General features: G+C 43.2%; 1 protein-coding gene across 1 annotated transcript in view; it reads left to right on the top strand.

Moving 5' to 3' along the window:
• Window positions 1-17,955, top strand: part of LOC5503341 — a 99,010-nt gene that overhangs the window by 6,427 nt on the left and 74,628 nt on the right. The window contains exons 5-6 of the mRNA XM_048732918.1: window positions 2,050-2,203; window positions 16,602-16,912. Coding sequence (XP_048588875.1) covers window positions 2,050-2,203; window positions 16,602-16,912 — 465 coding nt within the window. The remainder of the gene's footprint in view (window positions 1-2,049; window positions 2,204-16,601; window positions 16,913-17,955) is intronic.

Here is a 17,955-nt window from a genome sequence, read left to right as displayed (position 1 = left end):
AACGAAACAACTGTTTCATAATATAGAAAGTTTAATGGGATGTCACTTAATTAAACAATTAAAATTTATTGTGCAACTGGAAAAGTGACAATTTGGCATGACAGCCTTTGCAGAAGTATAATTCGGTCGAGGATGAAAAACTTACATTCACTTCCCCGCCTGCCCTAGATAAACAACCTTGTTTGCAATCATTACTGTTTTCCATCTCAATGGTTTCACTAGAAGCAAAAGGCACTCGGCGAGAGGTCCTTCTTGTCTTTTGTTTTGACTTCAGCATAGAAACGGCGTAAAATGACTCCAAGATCCGAGGAGCTGATACTGTGAAAATCACATTCAACCATTCGCTTCGTGCACCACTCGGTGAACTTTTTCATCGCCCAGGATGTTTGTTTTTTTAGTATTTTTGGGAACAGAGTCTTCTCCCATTTTTTTAAGCTCCTCCTCATCGAGCTGAGAAGATTGTGAGTCGTGTTCAGCCATGTTTTCCTGTTTGTTTTTTGGTAGTTGTCAAAACACAACCAAACACGGCAAGCGATGCGAGGTTTGAATAAATTGCGGGAAATCCTGCTTCCTTCTGATTGGCTCGCTGCAATTTCCTCGCCCTCTCATTGGCTTAGAGCAGCGGGATTAAATATATTAGAGCCCGCCAAAACGTTCATTAGAGCCCGTATAATACGCCACAATGCTCGCCAAAGTTATAATAATACGGAATGTCACGACTAACAATTTGCCAATCACAGCGCGCGTACTATATTGTAGCCATATAATAAATTAGCTTATTCAATAATCGGGTTCTACCTCTAAACTACCTCACTCCTAAGAGGCGAATTTTGGCATTAAAGATAGACTACTTAAATCAGCTGGTCTCTGAAAATTTATCACGGCATTTCGCTGTCCTTCTTGTTTTATTGGGGTTGCACGAACCGGTTGTCTTGGCTTTTGGCTGACTAAATTAATCTTTTTGATGAGGATTTGCCAGAAGAATAATAAGACCAGCTTTGGCTTCGAAACCTACAAGATAAACAATATTTCTTTTTTTTTCGCATATAATTCTCTTCTTTAAATACGTTGTTTTACAAAAACAGGAAATAATTTCCTCGATTCAATCTCTTTTCACGCGGCCAAGAAAATTTTCAAAGCTTTGTAGAAAATTCAAATTTAAATCAAATTCAATTCCCTTTTCAGACTTTTTAAGCTTTTCTATTCTTTGGCAAGATTGCTTTTAGTAAAAGGTTTTAAGAACTTTTAAGTTTTACCGTATTTAAAAATACGCATTGCATCAAATCTTTTCTTGCCTACTTCAGCACTGCAAGTCGCTAAGTAGTTGGCCTAAGTAAAAAATAATCTTTGACTATTTATTTGCTGTTTTATTCCGTCTTTTGTCGTCAGTTTTGGGCGTTTGTTCTAAAAGCAAAAAAAAAATGTAGCGCGCGTGGACAGTGCTGAATAACGTATGCGCATGCGCGTGTTCTGGCGATAACAAACATAATCTCAGTGTTGAATCGTTCGAGTAAAGGTACGAAAGGCTGACTTTGGTCGCTGTTTTGACTTACTGTACAGCATTAAAACCATACTGTACAAAAGATGATAGATTTCTTTGATAATGAGGGAGTCATAAAGAAAATTATAGCCTTAGGTTTGATCTAGTTTTCTTAGCATTCGCCAAAATGTGACAGTTCGCCAGTAAAACGCCGCCATTTCAAAACAAATAGGCTGGTTTAACCGCGCGGTACTGGAACTAGTCTTGCGTTTTTCAGCACTGTCGCGCGCGTGTAAATTGTTTTTCCGCCAAGCGTGAAGTTCCGTTCCCGGATGATAGCGCGCGCGCCTTGGAGGAAATATGTATCCATACGTACGAAAAATAATTAGCGTGACGTTCGAGTTATGAAAGTGCCTGATTTTTTTTTTGCATCTTGGTTTGAATATTTTTTCGTTTATGTTTTCTTGTTTGCTTTGTCATTCTTGTGTGTTTGTTTGTCTGCTTGTTAGATAGCTTGCATTCTTCTGTTTCATTGTTTATTTCATTTTTCTTATTTGTCTTGTTCACAGAAAATAAACGTGACGGTCAAGCGTGATGCCATTCAACATATCTCAATCAATGATGTGCGCGCTCGTTTTGTTCGTTTCTGGCCTGACATGTCAGCTAACGTGGAGCCTATGCTGATGAGGCCGTGTCTGCGCGTAGAGGTGCATGGCTGTGCAGGTAACAAAATGCGTTGATAATAAGATATAGAACCTTCTAACTATAAATGGCGGCAAAATCTCAAAAGTATAAGATAAGTCTAGCAGATACAGTACCTCCATCTTGAAAAATAGATACGAATGCCTCGCTTGCCCATAAGCCTTATTCTTATCTCCCACTCTTTCTTCTTTGATCTATTCTTATCTCCCACCTGTTTTCTTTGTTGTATCGTTTTTTCTCCCTCTTTTTTATCTATTCTACTCTCAACTCTCTTTTTTTTTTTGTTCTTTTATTTTCTCTCCTCTGTTCTTTGTTCTATTTCTCTCCTCTTTTCTATTTCTTTTATTTCCGACCGATTCCGCCCGGGCAGGGTTTCCGGTCCAAACCGGTTGGCGGCTCCAGGCGCCGCGAAGCGATCCTTTGTTGGCTCATGGGGGTGGGGTCGCCCGGGCGGCGCATTGGAGTCCCCGGCATCGAAGCTAAGGAGTAGTGACTTTCGCGCAGCGAAAGCGCTACGAACAGCAAGACGGGGATGGGGACTTCCCGAACACATGCGTCGTGCTAGGCGGGGGAGCCTGTCGAAGAGCGAAGCGAATAGACTGGCGACGGCTCGACTCTCCCGAGGGTTTTAGGCCGCCGGGCCGTTCGAGGTGGTCGGCCTCCCCCTGGCCGACTCACTGGTCAAGTGGCAGGCGCCGGGACACCTGGGATCGACAGAAGCGAGATTCCAGGTAAGGGGCGCCGTAAATGTGATGGCGACCGTGTTGGGGAGTGTATTTGTATAAGTCTTACTCGCGATCACATTTGAGCGATGTGAACCGGCAAAGGCTGTTATGGAAATCTTTTTGACCGAAAATACCTTTCTTTTTCACGAACGCTGGGAAAATGATTTTCCAGAGAGTACGCTTGATTCAATCTACCGTTTCTCGGACATTAAAGACATTAAAATGCATAGAGTGCGTAGTTTTAGGCGTGGGGAACAACCTCCCCAGTAAACGTTTTCAAAGCTGATTCGCAATATAAGCTCAAAAGAACAATCAATCAGAAATCTGTGTTTACAACACACAATTCTCTTCCCATTCTATTTTAATGAAAAAGATACATCCAGAACTTAATACCATTATATTCACACCGATATTGTGGTTATTAAGACATGTATTTCACAAATAAAAGATTTCAAGTCTTTATAATGAAGTAAATCTTTATTCCAGTGACAAGGGTTTCTTGAGTGACATGATTTTTGAACATTTGCGTGAAAAATTGAAGTTCATTCGTCTAAAAATATTGAAGATCAAAGAGCCTTCTTGTATTAAGATACATAACATAGATTCTGATAATGCCTAGGATCTCACTGAATTAAAGAGATAAAGAACTGTTTAGGAGTCTGCATCTTGAATGAACTCCAAATTCGCCGTCTCCTCGACGTCTTCCGGTTCAATTATTTAAATAACAAGATAACTTAACATCAGATAACTTAACTGATACCAGTACACCACCCTACGGGTAGCATTGTGATCATGTGCTATGAGGAGCAGCTAAAAAGATAAAAACAGGTAGCGAACGAAGTAAAAAGTGCAGAGGGAAAAAGGTTTTGTTGTGAAAATGAACTATAGCTCGCGAGATGCCCATAACCAAATATGGCGCGGCGAACCATATATAGATGCTATAATTGACAAGCTCACGCAATCTAAAAATAGCTTTCATGGACGCAATCATGGGCCACGGGGATTCGTTCTCTTATATCATGGTCTCTTGATATCGGTCAACTTCAGCATGGCGTCCCAGTAGAGACCAGGGGATGTGAAGTAGTGGCACGGGTCTAGTTTGTAGTACTCGTCTGAGATGGGCTCGTTGTTTAGCGTGCTGTAGAAGTCCTTCTTCAATAGTAATATCGTCCTGTTAAACTTTTCAAAGCTGTCCATGTAGTCGTAGGGGTTACTCCTTTTCTAACCATGAGATCAAGCTCCTGGTTTTTATACGTCAGGGCTGTTTATTTCAACGACCCCTTTGGCAGGTTGCTTACCAATCTATCTAAACTTGAGCTCATAAAATGAAAGCTGTCGATGAATGTCAAATGTTTGGCAAGCTTGAAAAGCATATATTTTTCCATGTTGTTCGGTATGGCGTTTTCACTCATTTCTACCTCTTCTCCTTTCTTGTTCTTGTGCGCATGCTTCTTGACAAAGGCGGCAATCTCTTGCATGATATAATGATAGTCGTAGCCTCTTATATGGAATATGACGGGAATTTTCATTGTCTCTTGGTACCACTCTAAGCTTCAGGTTGCATCCCCGGTGAGCGGAGCCTCTGAATTTACCAGTGATGTGGCAATGGTCTCTCGAATGTCTTTCTCAGTGAACTCCCGGTTGCAGATATGGCATTTTTCATACTCTTGGAATTGTTTGATATACTTTGGAATTGTTTGATATTGCTCATCACCAGATCCTTATCGAAGTGCTTCCGCATGGCGGTCTTACAGTACTTTACTTCCTCTAGCATTTTTTCCATGAATTTATAGACAGCCTTTTCACCCATTTTGGTCTGTGCTGGTTTTGTCGTACTTGTCGCAGCAGCAGACCACTTGGTATCTGTACCCACAGTCGGTGAGTTTTTTGGTGAGCTTCAGTGGTTGCATCCCTGGATCTTTTCTGTAATAGCCTCAAGTGTCTGGTATGACACCACCTAAAGCACTCATTGTCCTTGTTTTTCAAATTGTTTAGTCCTTTACTCCGCAACCCAGGTGGGAGCTCTATGTAGGATTCACCCCTCATAGGCAGGAATTTTACGACATTGAGGTAGTGACCGTCGACTGATTCTGTAATAGCCTCAAGTGTCTGGTATGACACCACCTAAAGCACTCATTGTCCTTGTTTTTCAAATTGTTTAGTCCTTTACTCCGCAACCCAGGTGGGAGCTCTATGTAGGATTCACCCCTCATAGGCAGGAATTTTACGACATTGAGGTAGTGACCGTCGACTGATTCTATAGTCCAACCAGGCCCTTCGGATACCCACTAGGCTAACTTGTTTAGAATCTGTTGCGCTGCGTGTTCAAATGCCTCATTAATCTCAGTTTTTTTGCCGATCGTTTGGGCTGCTGAAGAAAGCATTCTTAAACACTGTGTCTTCGCCAACTGTTCTATAGAACGTGATTTTCAATCCCAGGGTAAATTTAATGCCCTTCATAGATGCCAGTACTTTTGTAATATGGCAGGCGGTAGCCTTTCTCGTGCCTCGCAGTTGCGCTAGTGGGTATTTATCATTTCAACCACTGATCTCGTGAAACGTGGTGAATCCTTTAGGTCCCAATTCGTCTGCTCTGTCCTAGGTGTGGTAGCGATGCGTTGAGACATTAACTTTATTTATCGATCGTCCGCTTTACTGGTCTCCATCCTTCGCGATGGCTAGTGCTACAGTATTAAGGTTGTCAAGTGCTTCTTCGTTCGGAAATGGGCCCATTTCCCGCCCATTGTGTAGTCATTGTTACATACAGGGCAATGCCACATTATTTCGTGCATAGTGTAGAAAGTCAGTTCATTTTCAAACGGTCCACAAGTGTAAACCATTTAAAAGAATATGAAAATATATGTTAATTATGATTTACCATTTCTCCTAATATTGTATACAGGGGTATCCTCCAGCAGGTCTTTCATGTGCCTGTTATAAAACTTTCACTCGACGGCTTCTGCCGGGTTTTTTTTTTTACACACCGAGGCCGAGTTGATAAAGAAACGTGCGGTCGACCCCCACTTAGGCATCTCACCATACGGCATTTGATCAAGCGACTCAACCATCTTTTTGTCGCACTCTCCTATGCTCTTCCCCGTGTCGTAGCAGATGTCCCGCCGTGCCGCGATCTCATTTTCTTTGTTCAACGGTTTAACTTTCCAAATACTTGACCTGTCTCTTTGTCATACGTGAGTGGTTTCTCGAGCGGGTGTACGGGCCCATACCGTTCAAAACCCTGGATACAATCAGTTTCTCTCTTCTCTCTGACGCAGTACTACTTTATATACCATTAGATCAGTTTCTCTCTTCTCTCTGACGCAGTACTTCTTCATATACCATTAGAGTATACTAAAGTATAATGTCAGAAACTTATGGTTTTCCTCTTGGTTATTTCGACTGATCGAATCATTATGGATAGCTTCGAACACAGAGACCCCTTTTTGCCTCTCTAGAATGTAGTATAAGCACCAGCAACCACAAAGTACCGATAGCCAATCTTAGATCTCATCCCCCGAATAAACAAGTGTCTTTCTCGATGTAGCTCGGTACCGCTCAACCTCTTGAGGCATTTGGAAGCCAAAGCTGTCGAAGTTATCACAGTATGTATCATCTTTATTTCGGTAGCAGACCCTATGTGAGCCACTCTCCTCAGAACTGTCCAAATTTATAATCCCACATTCTTTCTTATGGATCCGTCTAGGTAGATTATGAAGACTGTATACACCTCTGTAGCGTTGAACGGGCTGTTTTTGCCTAGCAGGAGCCCTTTTGCCTCCTTTTTCTCGCCTTCTCTATGGTTTAACTCCGTATCCAACCGTTGGGTCATTCCGCTGACCGTAGAGTGGAGGCGGTCTTAGGTAGCCACCCTTAGGTGGTGTGGGGATTCTGTACGTTTGAAGGTAGTTCTGAGGCTGATTGTCTACTTGGAGACCTTCACCCGATAGAGCTGACATGAGCAGGGGCACCCCGATCGTCAACGCCCCGACCCTTCCTATTGCTTTCTAGTTAGTTTAAATAGCGGGATACCGGAAACAGTTTTATTTATTTTTATTTATTACATTCACGGAGATGACGGCCGTAGGAGGCAAAGAACAGGACTCGAGGTCCCTTACAGGCTCAGCCTCCGTAAAGAGCCTGAACGATTTGATGTTTCTGTGTTGGTGTTAGGTAGCTCTTATATTTTTTTAAGTTTACCGACTTTGTCTTGTGGAACACTGAACAGTCCAGAGCCAGTCTTTGGAAGAGTTATTGGCGCTTTCTTCTGATAAGACTTTTTTCTCCTTTTGATCGAAAGTCATTTTTACATTGACGTACGACATCTATATTAGTACGTTATACAAAAACCGTGTAGCTCCCTATGACCTTTATATCAGCTTCCCATTAGACTGTGACTGTGACTGTGTCAACATCTCAGAGCTGACCTGGTACTCACTCTCTGGATACAAATTCCAGGTCCCCACCTCTAGATTACAACTCGTTAGCGTCATACTGTCAACCACCGAAAATGTGTTATACAGGAATGGATTTGTTGTTTGGCGTCATTAGCTACCCAGACGAAGACATGTCTAGGCCTGTTAATTCCACTAGATATCCTAGAGCTCCCTGTTTGAGCTTGTCCTGAGTTTAACCGCTCTACCATCTCTTTTAGATAAGTCCACTTATGGGGGATCAAATATTTACCCATATATGTGCTCTCCCCTTCTGAGTTGAAGATGATTCGCGGTACCCACAGTTTGAATAATGACGACAAGACAATTCGCCCCTCCCGTGCGCCAAATTAGTGTAGCGTCACTATTTCGAGTGATTTGTATCTCAGCCTTCGTGTGGGGCATAAGTTTGTTTTCGAACGCTTCGAAGATATAGTATCTATTAAGAGGTATCTCGGTGTTGACAGTTGCAGATGCCCCTAGCAAAGCCTTCCGACGCCTTGTGGGCGTTCGTATCGGTCCTATTCTCTGCATATCTAGTATCTTCAGTCGTTTTGGCATATGAAGGGTCGTACTCAAGTAGGTTCTTGATGTTGACGGTGTGATATGCCTGCCTGTTGTCGTAGGCCTGAATTCTATTGACCTTTGACCATTGACCGGCACCTCCTTTATCAATGAATGACTGCCATTTACGATACCCTGTTGGTCGCCCTTAGCGGTGTTCCCACCATCTGCTAACAATTCAACTGTTAAGGGAGCATCTATGACTGGTGTTTGGCTAATAGCGGGATTGGGAACCCTTTTTGTTCTTCTGTAAGAGCTTGACGATCTGGTCCCCTGCTCTATTCCCAGCATAAACACCAGTTTTGTTTATAGCGGTTGAAACTGCTTTACTCGTTGCATCTTTTACAGCCCTACGACCCAGATTGGCTATCGAATCGACGACGCCTCCGCCGTAAATATGCTTTAATACCCACATCAGGGTCATATCTCCTCTTCTCATGCTTATGACTCATATACAATCAGACTAGACTTATATATCGACCTCAGTATTAGAGTCATATCCCATTCGACACCGTTGAGATTGATAGGACGACCAATAGAATCCACGACGTAGATAATCTCATACTGCTTATCAAATTGGCATCCACACTGTTAAACAGCGCTCTGGTTGGTTGGACTGAGAACGAGTAGCCCCTAGTCAAATTGTCTGTCGGTATGACAAATAGCGTATTACTAGCGCGACCTCCCACGGTGCTTTCGGTTATTAGATCAGTGTTGATGTGGAGAGGGACGATGCTATTAGTGATGTTGGGCAATTTAGATCCATATTCAGTTTTCGAGATGACTTGAGTTAGATCCTATAAGTTCGCCGAATTTTGTTCCCCTTATGTCCAGTTGATAGTTATCGCTGACTATGACGACGACTTTGTAGGTAGTGAGGATGAATATGATGTTGATAAAGAATTTGTCTTTACCATCGGCAACCCCTACATGGCCGTTCGATTTCATAGTCTGGTGTAGAAAATCGTTCAGATCATGGTACGAGTACATCCCACTCGGGAAAGTGACGGTTGTTCATGTCGCCCCACCACCAGGTGAGTACTTGACACTATCGTTCCCATATTCGAGGTTGACGTTATGCCAGCTGTAGGTCATTGATTCTTGTCGACAGCGATCTCGTGTTTGGCGTCGTTAGGAAGCCGTAACGACGGATTCATTTTGATAGTGTCTCGCGATCACGGGATAAGATGTATAAGGCTCTCTTTACAATATTCTCCATCTATACAAGGTGGTTAGACAATAGTTCTCCAAGCGATTGTTTTAAATAACGTTCAATCTCCTCAGAACATGAGGAGAACTTGCCCTTAACCGAGTCGTTACCCGCTTTAATCGAACCACCAAGTAATTCCAGTCTAGAAAACAGGTCTTCGGGGTTGTTATAGTACACCACACCTGAGTACTTCTTCGAGGTTTTATGAATCGGAAGTTCGCCTAACTCATTCAGCTCGTCAAATACCATTCTAGAGAGGTCGCTGTACTTCTTACTTCTATTGAAACGTTTCGTGAGTAGATCTATAGTGTCGAAGTCGTGCTTATAAGCCACAAGACTAAGGTGACCCATAATCTTTGGCACGTCAGCTTTCTTTAAAGTCCCGTATTGGCCACATAAAGAAATTTTGTACGCATTCCGTTTTGGTTGGTTATACACCCCTCTACCTGTTTGTTTTAGTTGTTATCGTAATCTTATACAGTGTGTATAAGATAAAGTCTGTCTAGGATAAGATAAGATAAGTCTGTCTAGGTTGACGTGCAATGACTCTTTCGAGCTTTTACTGTCTAGTAAAGTGCAATGCCTTTTCAGGCTCCACTAATCAGTAAAGTGCAATGCTCTCCAAAGTCTTACCAACCAATTTGTTTATGTTGAGGCTGCTTGTGCAATGTCTCTGTCAAGCACATACTATTACTAGTAAAGTGTGGAATGCTATATAAGAGAATTTCAGCCTGTCTGTCAGTCTGAGTATTAGTTTATGATTATAATACATATAGTTCCTAAATCGGTTCGTATAATTGTTTAAACGTTCTAAAAACTTTTTTATCTCCCTTTATAAAAAGGTCTCTTAAAAGGTTGATGAGGTGTGCATGCTGGTGTAGAGAATAGTGAGTAACAATAGAATATGAGAAGACAGCAAGGGCCAAAGAATATATGCACATAAATGTATAATAAACCACATTAAATAATGAATTGGATTTTTATAGAGCTCTTTGAAAAGTTAAGCAGCCTCACGTGTGTTCTAGTACAAGGTTTATCATCAGGAGGCAAGACCAGGTACTAGTCAAATGTGACCGGAGGTAGTAAAAATGGCAGCCGAGGGGTACTAGGGGAATAAGAAAACGGGCTACCCATATAAGGGAATGTTCGCATTTGAGACGTGTTTCAAAGTGAACGAGTGGCTAGCAAATTCACCATACCCCTGTGATGATATAATTCCTATGGGGAAGCTGGATGAAAAGGAACAAAAAATTGTTATTTTCGACTTCTTCGTGTGTGAGAAAAAAAGGCCCATCGTCGGCTATTTCATCAGAGCACGGCGTAAAAATTGCAGCGCGATATACCTTTCTCAATCCTTTTATAAGACACCGAAGGACGTTAGGTTAAACTGCAGCCACTTTGCGTCTATGGATTTCCCAGCGCTAGCGGACGCAGTCTGTTAACGAGAGAGCTGGGTGTAAGTAAAGCCCCACGACAACAAAAGAGCCGTACACGATCCTATACATGGATAAGGCCAAGAAAAAAATAGCCAGAAACTTCTATGGTCAAGTTTAGTATAAAGTATTACTATAATGGGAGTATTTAATGCACAAGATATGAACCTTGGTGTTCAAGGCCATCGGGGTGAGCGAGGGCCGACAGGTGCACCTAGTAAGAACTGGAGCTCAGGAACCAATAAACCTATTATCGTTGGTCCGGTTGATACAGACGTTTGAAGTGTGGGTGGTGCCATCAATATAGGCTTCGATGTGACAAAATGTGATATTGTTATCTTCACTCTCAAATGGGTTAAGACGACACCAACATTTCTGGTGGACAATATAAACACACATTTGAGGGGATCGCCACAGGCTATACCTTCTCATAAACACTATCGGGTGTAACTACGCCGCACCGTAGGATACACCTTTAAACAAGGCTTGCAAGGTTCTAAGGGTGACAAGGGCGATAAAGGTGATCGAGGCGTACAAGGGGTTAAGGGTGATCAAGGCATACAAGGGCCGACTGGTGCAGCTGGTCCCAAAGGTGATTCATTAACATACAATGATCTAACACCCCAACAGATAGACGCCCTTAGACCGGGACAAAGATCATATACTACACACGACGCATTTTGGTTTCTAAACAACCCAAGTCTGTGGAACTCGACGTCGAACAAACTGAAGATAGTCGCTGGGCCTTATGTGTTGGATGGGATATACCCTAAACACCACGGCCATTACCTAGTAGACGACATCCCACATGGAGCACAAGAAACAATAGCCATCTCTATACCTATCGATAACTCTACTGGACTGACATCATCCAGAGGCTACACCCTTTGGATCGGCTGCTCCTGCAAAAACCAGGTGTAATGCTCACGATGGGGACACCATCAACATCCAAACGGCTGGGTTGGCTTTCCGCGGGGATGGTATTAGGAGAGGCGCCATAGATGGGAAGCCAGGCTACCGATTCACTGAGGCTGTAGTAGACACAGGTACCGCCATAGGTGTTTACGGCGCGGTGATCGATGGTATACCTACTGATTCGAGGTTCTATTTCACTTGGAAACGAAGCGTAAACAACAGTGCTTGGCAATTCACAGGGCTAAACATTAAAGCATCTATATTCCTACCGAAGAAGACAATGGTAAAAGTTTCAGACTGTAGCAAATCTTTTTTATCAAAAACACGATAAACTCGGGGTTGGGACACCATCGAAGAGTTAGGGGGAAAATACGCCAGGTCTAATAAACCACGTCTATCTTGAATAATAGAGCTATTATAAGTGTCAGCCTATCAGTCGTCCTGTTAACTGGCGCTCTGGCAACGAAATTATCCGGTGTTTGTATCACTGCCGCCATACCACTAGGGGTCCTAAGTGCGGTGTCCGCTATTGTCTCGACGGTGACGGCATCCGTATCCAAGAGGTTAAGAACGTCCAGAAGCATGGCAACATCGTTATGTTGTCCAGATGCACCAAAGACGACCTCATCAGCAAGTCCTTGGTCGACAACGACATCAGCGCCCAAGAATTCGAGCTGATCGCTAGAGAGGCAGAGAAGTACGATGAGGTGCGTCAGTCCATCATAAGGAACGCTTGTAAGCAGCCCACCAAATTCGACGACCAAAAAAGAAGGCCAAATGAGAGAGCGCATAACCCTCGAGATGAAGGAAAAACTAAGCAAATCTAAGATTTTCCTTTGATAAAACCCCCCGTGGCGAATACCTACATTTTAGAAGCATGGCAACATCGTTATGTTGTCCAGATGCACCAAAGACGACCTCATCAGCAAGTCCTTGGTCGACAACGACATCAGCGCCCAAGAATTCGAGCTGATCGCTAGAGAGGCAGAGAAGTACGATGAGGTGCGTCAGTCCATCATAAGGAACGCTTGTAAGCAGCCCACCAAATTCGACGACCAAAAAAGAAGGCCAAATGAGAGAGCGCATAACCCTCGAGATGAAGGAAAAACTAAGCAAATCTAAGATTTTCCTTTGATAAAACCCCCCGTGGCGAATACCTACATTTTAGCAGAGAACGCTGGTGACCTACGTTTTGTTATGAGCCAGGGGCTCATAAGTAGGGGCAATCAACTTCCCCATGTTCTGGTACTATATAGGTGTCACGGCGTTTCCAAGGATCAGGCTATTTTTAGACGCGCGGATGAGCCAATCAGATTCAACCTTTGTGTTGACGTTTTGGCTGAGCTCAACTGCACGCGGAGTCTCAGACAAAAAGCTATGTTCTCTCTTCGGTACTTTGTCTTTTTGTTGCTCTCTTCTTTAATATGAATCCAACCCTACCTATGACTTTGAATTCTAGTTTGCAATTCTTTTGGTAAACAAACAAAACCGACGGATAATAGATAAAAATATATTCTTCCTAACTGCAATTTGCGCGTGCAACCTCACGTCACTCGCGCGCGCGACCAACGTCAAAGTAGCTGATTGGCCCGTTCGTGCGCGCGCGTCTAAAAATAGCCTGATCCTAGGAAACGCTGTGACATTTATATAATACAGATGATTGCCCCTACTTATGAGCCCCTGTATGAGCTCATTCCCAGACTTGTATCCCCGCCCCAAACTATCACAGACTCGCTCCCACAGCTCTTCATAGAACTTTAATGTCTTTGGACCCATGTACTTCACAATCTCTATTACTATCTAGTTGGAGTAGTTTGGAAAAAAAATAATTTCAGCTGGATGTATAACTTCCCAGTGTGCAGCCGACTGATTTCCTTCTCAACCTTACGGAACCTAGCCACCAGACTTTGCTTAGAACTATACCCTAAATCAAAATGGATTAGGATATTGTCCAAATGAAATTTTCTCTGGTAGACCGACTTCTTCCTTATACTATGCCTATTCTCATGGACGTCTATAAGCTCATCAGCTCTGTCGTACCCAAAATGTGTACCACAGCTCGAAAAAATATTTCCTTACCAACCTTAACAATCACGCAGTCGTTGCAACACGTCTCATGCACGCATCAACACGTCTCAGGCATAATCTTTCGACCACAAAACAGGCACCCAAGACACCCATCCTCAACACGTGCGCCATGAATGACATCATCACAACCCATTCTATGTATATACGTAGAGACAATAATTTCATATGAAGTATGTCGTCAATACGTACAAGTACCAGTTTTTATATGACGTCACGAAAAGGTTGTGTCGGCTTACGTACGATCGTCAGTTTATATATGACGTCACGACACAGTTATGTCGGCTTACGTACGATCGTCAGTTTTTATATGACGTCACGACACAGTTGTGTCGGCCCGCCATAACTCCCAATCCTTATATGACGTAACGGCTCTCACACAAGCACCGACCTTAATGATTTAGAACACCCCACATATTAGACACGCCATGATTACCCCGCCATAGATTATTCCTTCATCTTACGACAAGAGAATATTCCTACTTCGATGTATTTAGAAGGACACCCTCCAAAATCAAGCGATTCAGGAGGCCAGTTTCGACGCTCCCACCACTTATCATTCACAACATCCATCTGTCGCATCCTCTACCAACATGACGAACGTCTCAAAGGTCAACCTGAAGTATGACGACATTATTACGCCTGCGCGCCAAGTCAGAACCTATGCCACCTCGGACCAGACCCCAGTACTCCTCACGCTCCTCCGCTTCACGCCCCGATACCGCTTTAACTTTGACCTCTTTTGCCACGTTGCCCGCCCGGTACTCTATGAGGATGTTCCTAAGAAAAAAACCCAGCGTCGAACAGCCCCCACCTGTCCTTGTGAACATCGACGCCGTAAACATCGAGAAACGTATCCCAGAAGTTCTCCTGGAGGCAGATGGGAAACATCAACCTGTCACTTATCTTCCTGATCTTATCATTGATCGCCCATACCTGCTTGTTAAGCTTACCATCACTGATTTGAGGGCAGTTGATAATACCCATCTTTATTTTTTTCGGGGACTGGTATCCATCAAACCGCGCGCTCTGATTGGCTCTAGTGAGGTCCGGTATCCGACGATCCGGACTCCGCGGTACCGGACCGCTCACCTCCAAAGCTCGAAATAGTGAGTTGATTTGTAAAATTTCCATCGAAAACTAGATTTTTACTCCCGAGGTTATAGATCTTTACACTAAAACGGCATTTTATTTGTCATTTCATCTAGAATTATTGACTTCAAACTCCCTGTGTTTTGACAATTTCCCGCCATAATGATTTTGCAACGCGCGCGACAATTTCAAGTTTGCTGAAAAGTTCACTTGGGAAAAGGCAGCAAATCGTCATACGAAGAAAAACGTATAATCAAAACAAATAATCACTCTAGGAATTTACCTGCATAACCAGCTTAACGTTTCGTTAAGCTCAAGATAATTTTTAATTTTTAATTTTAATTCAAGATAAGTTCATCTTATCGTCTGTGGAGGATTTAAAGCGAAAAAAGACATTTCTACGATCAATTCGAGTTGAGAACGACGTATCAATTTGGACTAAATTATTTTACAAAATTGTTGGTCAAAACATATAGAATGTCTTCTTTGGAGGTTCTGTATTTCTGGAAATACAAAATGGAGTCTATTTAATGATCTTGAGCGAACAAAATCTTCACGAACATCGACGAAAGTCAGAAGCGTAACCTCGCCTCGTGCAACCGTAAGCCCGTAAGGTAAACAAAGTTGGAAAATCTATTGAGGACCTTCGGCCTCGGTCAGTATTTTCAAGACCTCGGTCACGGTATTTCACGATATGGACAGCTGGTAAATAGCATATATATATATATTCTATATTATCAATAAAGTTATTTTCTTAAACAAACGCACCCGTCTGACGAGATGACCACCGAGTGGGCGACGATCCAGGTACCACAATCGAAACACCCCGCCTTAGTCGGACTTGGTAGCTGCGCCAGAACCCCCACCAGGAATTGGAGCCACACCCTCACCAACGCGGTTCCAATCACCTTGAAGGTCATATGGGGATCTCGCTACTCTCGACCCCATATGAACGGGAGCTCCAAATACACTCCCCAACGCGGTCGCCATGACACCCCCGGCGCCTGCCGCTAGATCAGTGAGTCGGCCAGGGGGAGGCCGACCACCTCGTACGGCCCGGCGGGAGAGTCGAGCCGTCGCCGTCTGTTCGCTTCGCTCTGCTCTCCCGCCTAGCACGACTCAGGTGCTCGGGAAGTTCCCTTCCCCGTCTTGCTGTTCGTAGCGCTTTTGTTGCGCGAAAGTCACTACTCCTTAGCTTCGATGCCGGGGACTCCCATGCGCCGCCCGGGCGCCCTTACCCCCATGAGCCAACGAAGGATCGCTTCTCAGCGCCCGGAGCCGGAAATACCTCCCTAAACTAGACCCGCGCTCAGAACCCCCAAATTTAACCTGCGCTCAGAGCCCTTAAATTGCGCTTGCGCTCAAACTTCCAAGTACTATACTACGAGGAGCTTGAAAGTTCTCAATCCGCTGTAACGGGTTGAAGCTCAACCTGCTACAGTGGTTTGGCTTCTAACCGGTTGGTCAACCCGTTCAGCGGCTTGGGGTCCATAGTATACTATAGGAGCTTGAAAGTTCTCAACCCGCTGTAACGGGTTGAAGCTCAACCTGCTACAGTGGGTTGGCTTCTAACTGGTTGGTCAACCCGCTACAGCGGCTTGTTTTTTTGTTTTTGCCATTTTTGTGGTGCTACTGTCCTATTTTCTTGTGACTAAGTTACACGGAGCGGAACGCTAAGATCCCATGCATCCCGGGATATGCATTTCGTTATCAGTTATTGTTGTGCAACAGTGGTCCTTTTCCTTTCTTTTCTCTCTTCTCTTTCAATCTGAATGAAAGGAAACTTCAGACTCATCCCTCCATCTGGTCTCTCCCCCCCCCCCCCCCAAAATAAGATAACAACACTGACCTCTCTTCCCTTTCAATCATGAAGGAAAGCAATCTTCACAGACTCATCCCTCCCTCTCATCTCTCCCCCTCTAAATAGGATGAAACACTGACCTCTTTCGTATTCACATGTCCCAGCGTGCAACGAGCCCCTCGGCATAGCAGACGGTTCCATACCAGATGCTCAAATAACCAGCTTGACAACAAAAGGACCAGGCTATGAGGCTCACCGTGCTCGGCTTAATGCGTCGAGCTCTTGGTGTGCGGACTGGTTTTATGACAGCGCTCAGTATCTGCGTATCGACCTAGGACGGGAGTGTGACGTCACAGCTATAGAGACACAGGGATCCAAGACTTCAGGTTATGTCGAGTCCTATTTCTTGGAATATCAAAATGAGGATTCGAAGGTGCCACCGTGGACCAGATATGGAGAACAAGGAAGTCAAAAGGTAAGACAAAGCTAATCGAATAATCACCATAAGTTGAGTCAAAAGTGTAAATATTTGGGATGAATATGATTTATATATATATTTTTTAAATATCTACATTCGACATTAGAATAAGTCAAATTAACTAATGATTTACAGTTATTAAAACAAGCTACCACTGCACTCAGCAAAGTAAAATAAAAACTGTACACGCTTAGCTGCATTTTCACGTTTATTCGGCGCTGCATTTCGGGCATCTAAACGTGTTGTCCATCTGGGTTATATTTCAATACGGTGGTGAAATAGGAATAATATCTATATTTAGGCATTGCCTAAAAGCGGAGCTCCAAACGACCAAATCTTTGCTTCATTCTCGCTTAAAGTTCTTAAAACCTTCACTTATATCAATCTAGCCAAAACAAAGCATAGATAAACTTTCAAATTCTGAAAAGGGAATTTAATTTGATTAAAATTTAAATTTTCTACAGATCTTTGAAAATTTTCCTAGCCGCGCGAAAGAAGATTGAATCGAGTGAATAATTCAAAGTTTTGGCGGGATAATCTGAAACAACGTAATTTCCTTAAATCCGTTAAAATTCAGAGACAGCAATACCACAAAATATTGGCGGATTGTTTTCTATTGCAATGCTACCCACAATAAAGCGAAGAATAATTTAGTCTAGAATTGTATGCGAAAAAAAAATATCGTTTTGTTGTAGGTTTCAAAAACAGCGCGCGCTCGTGAGAATGTCGCCATTCTTGATTGCGAATGCAGCGCGCGCGCACAATGAAAAAACAATTCAAAGACTAAAAAAGATTTGCTAAATTTTGCAGATTTGTTTCCTGAAGTTAAATAATCATTTGACTACCAGGTTAAGATAATATATAGATTTAGGCACTGCCTAAAAGCGGAGCCAGCATTGAACACCTTTTGTGTTGACTGATCGAGGTATTTTTGGGGGATCTAGGATCCTGCTCTTTACTGAGATTTATTTATTGTACCAACCAAATGGATCCAGGCCTTATTCAATAATTTAAATTATGCAGTACATCAAAGTTAACAA

This window comes from Nematostella vectensis, chromosome 9 (genome assembly GCF_932526225.1).
Source record: "Nematostella vectensis chromosome 9, jaNemVect1.1, whole genome shotgun sequence".
Classification (NCBI taxonomy): Eukaryota; Metazoa; Cnidaria; class Anthozoa; order Actiniaria; family Edwardsiidae; genus Nematostella; species Nematostella vectensis.
Note: the sequence above shows the minus strand (reverse complement) of the source record. Positions and strands in the feature narration are given on the sequence as shown.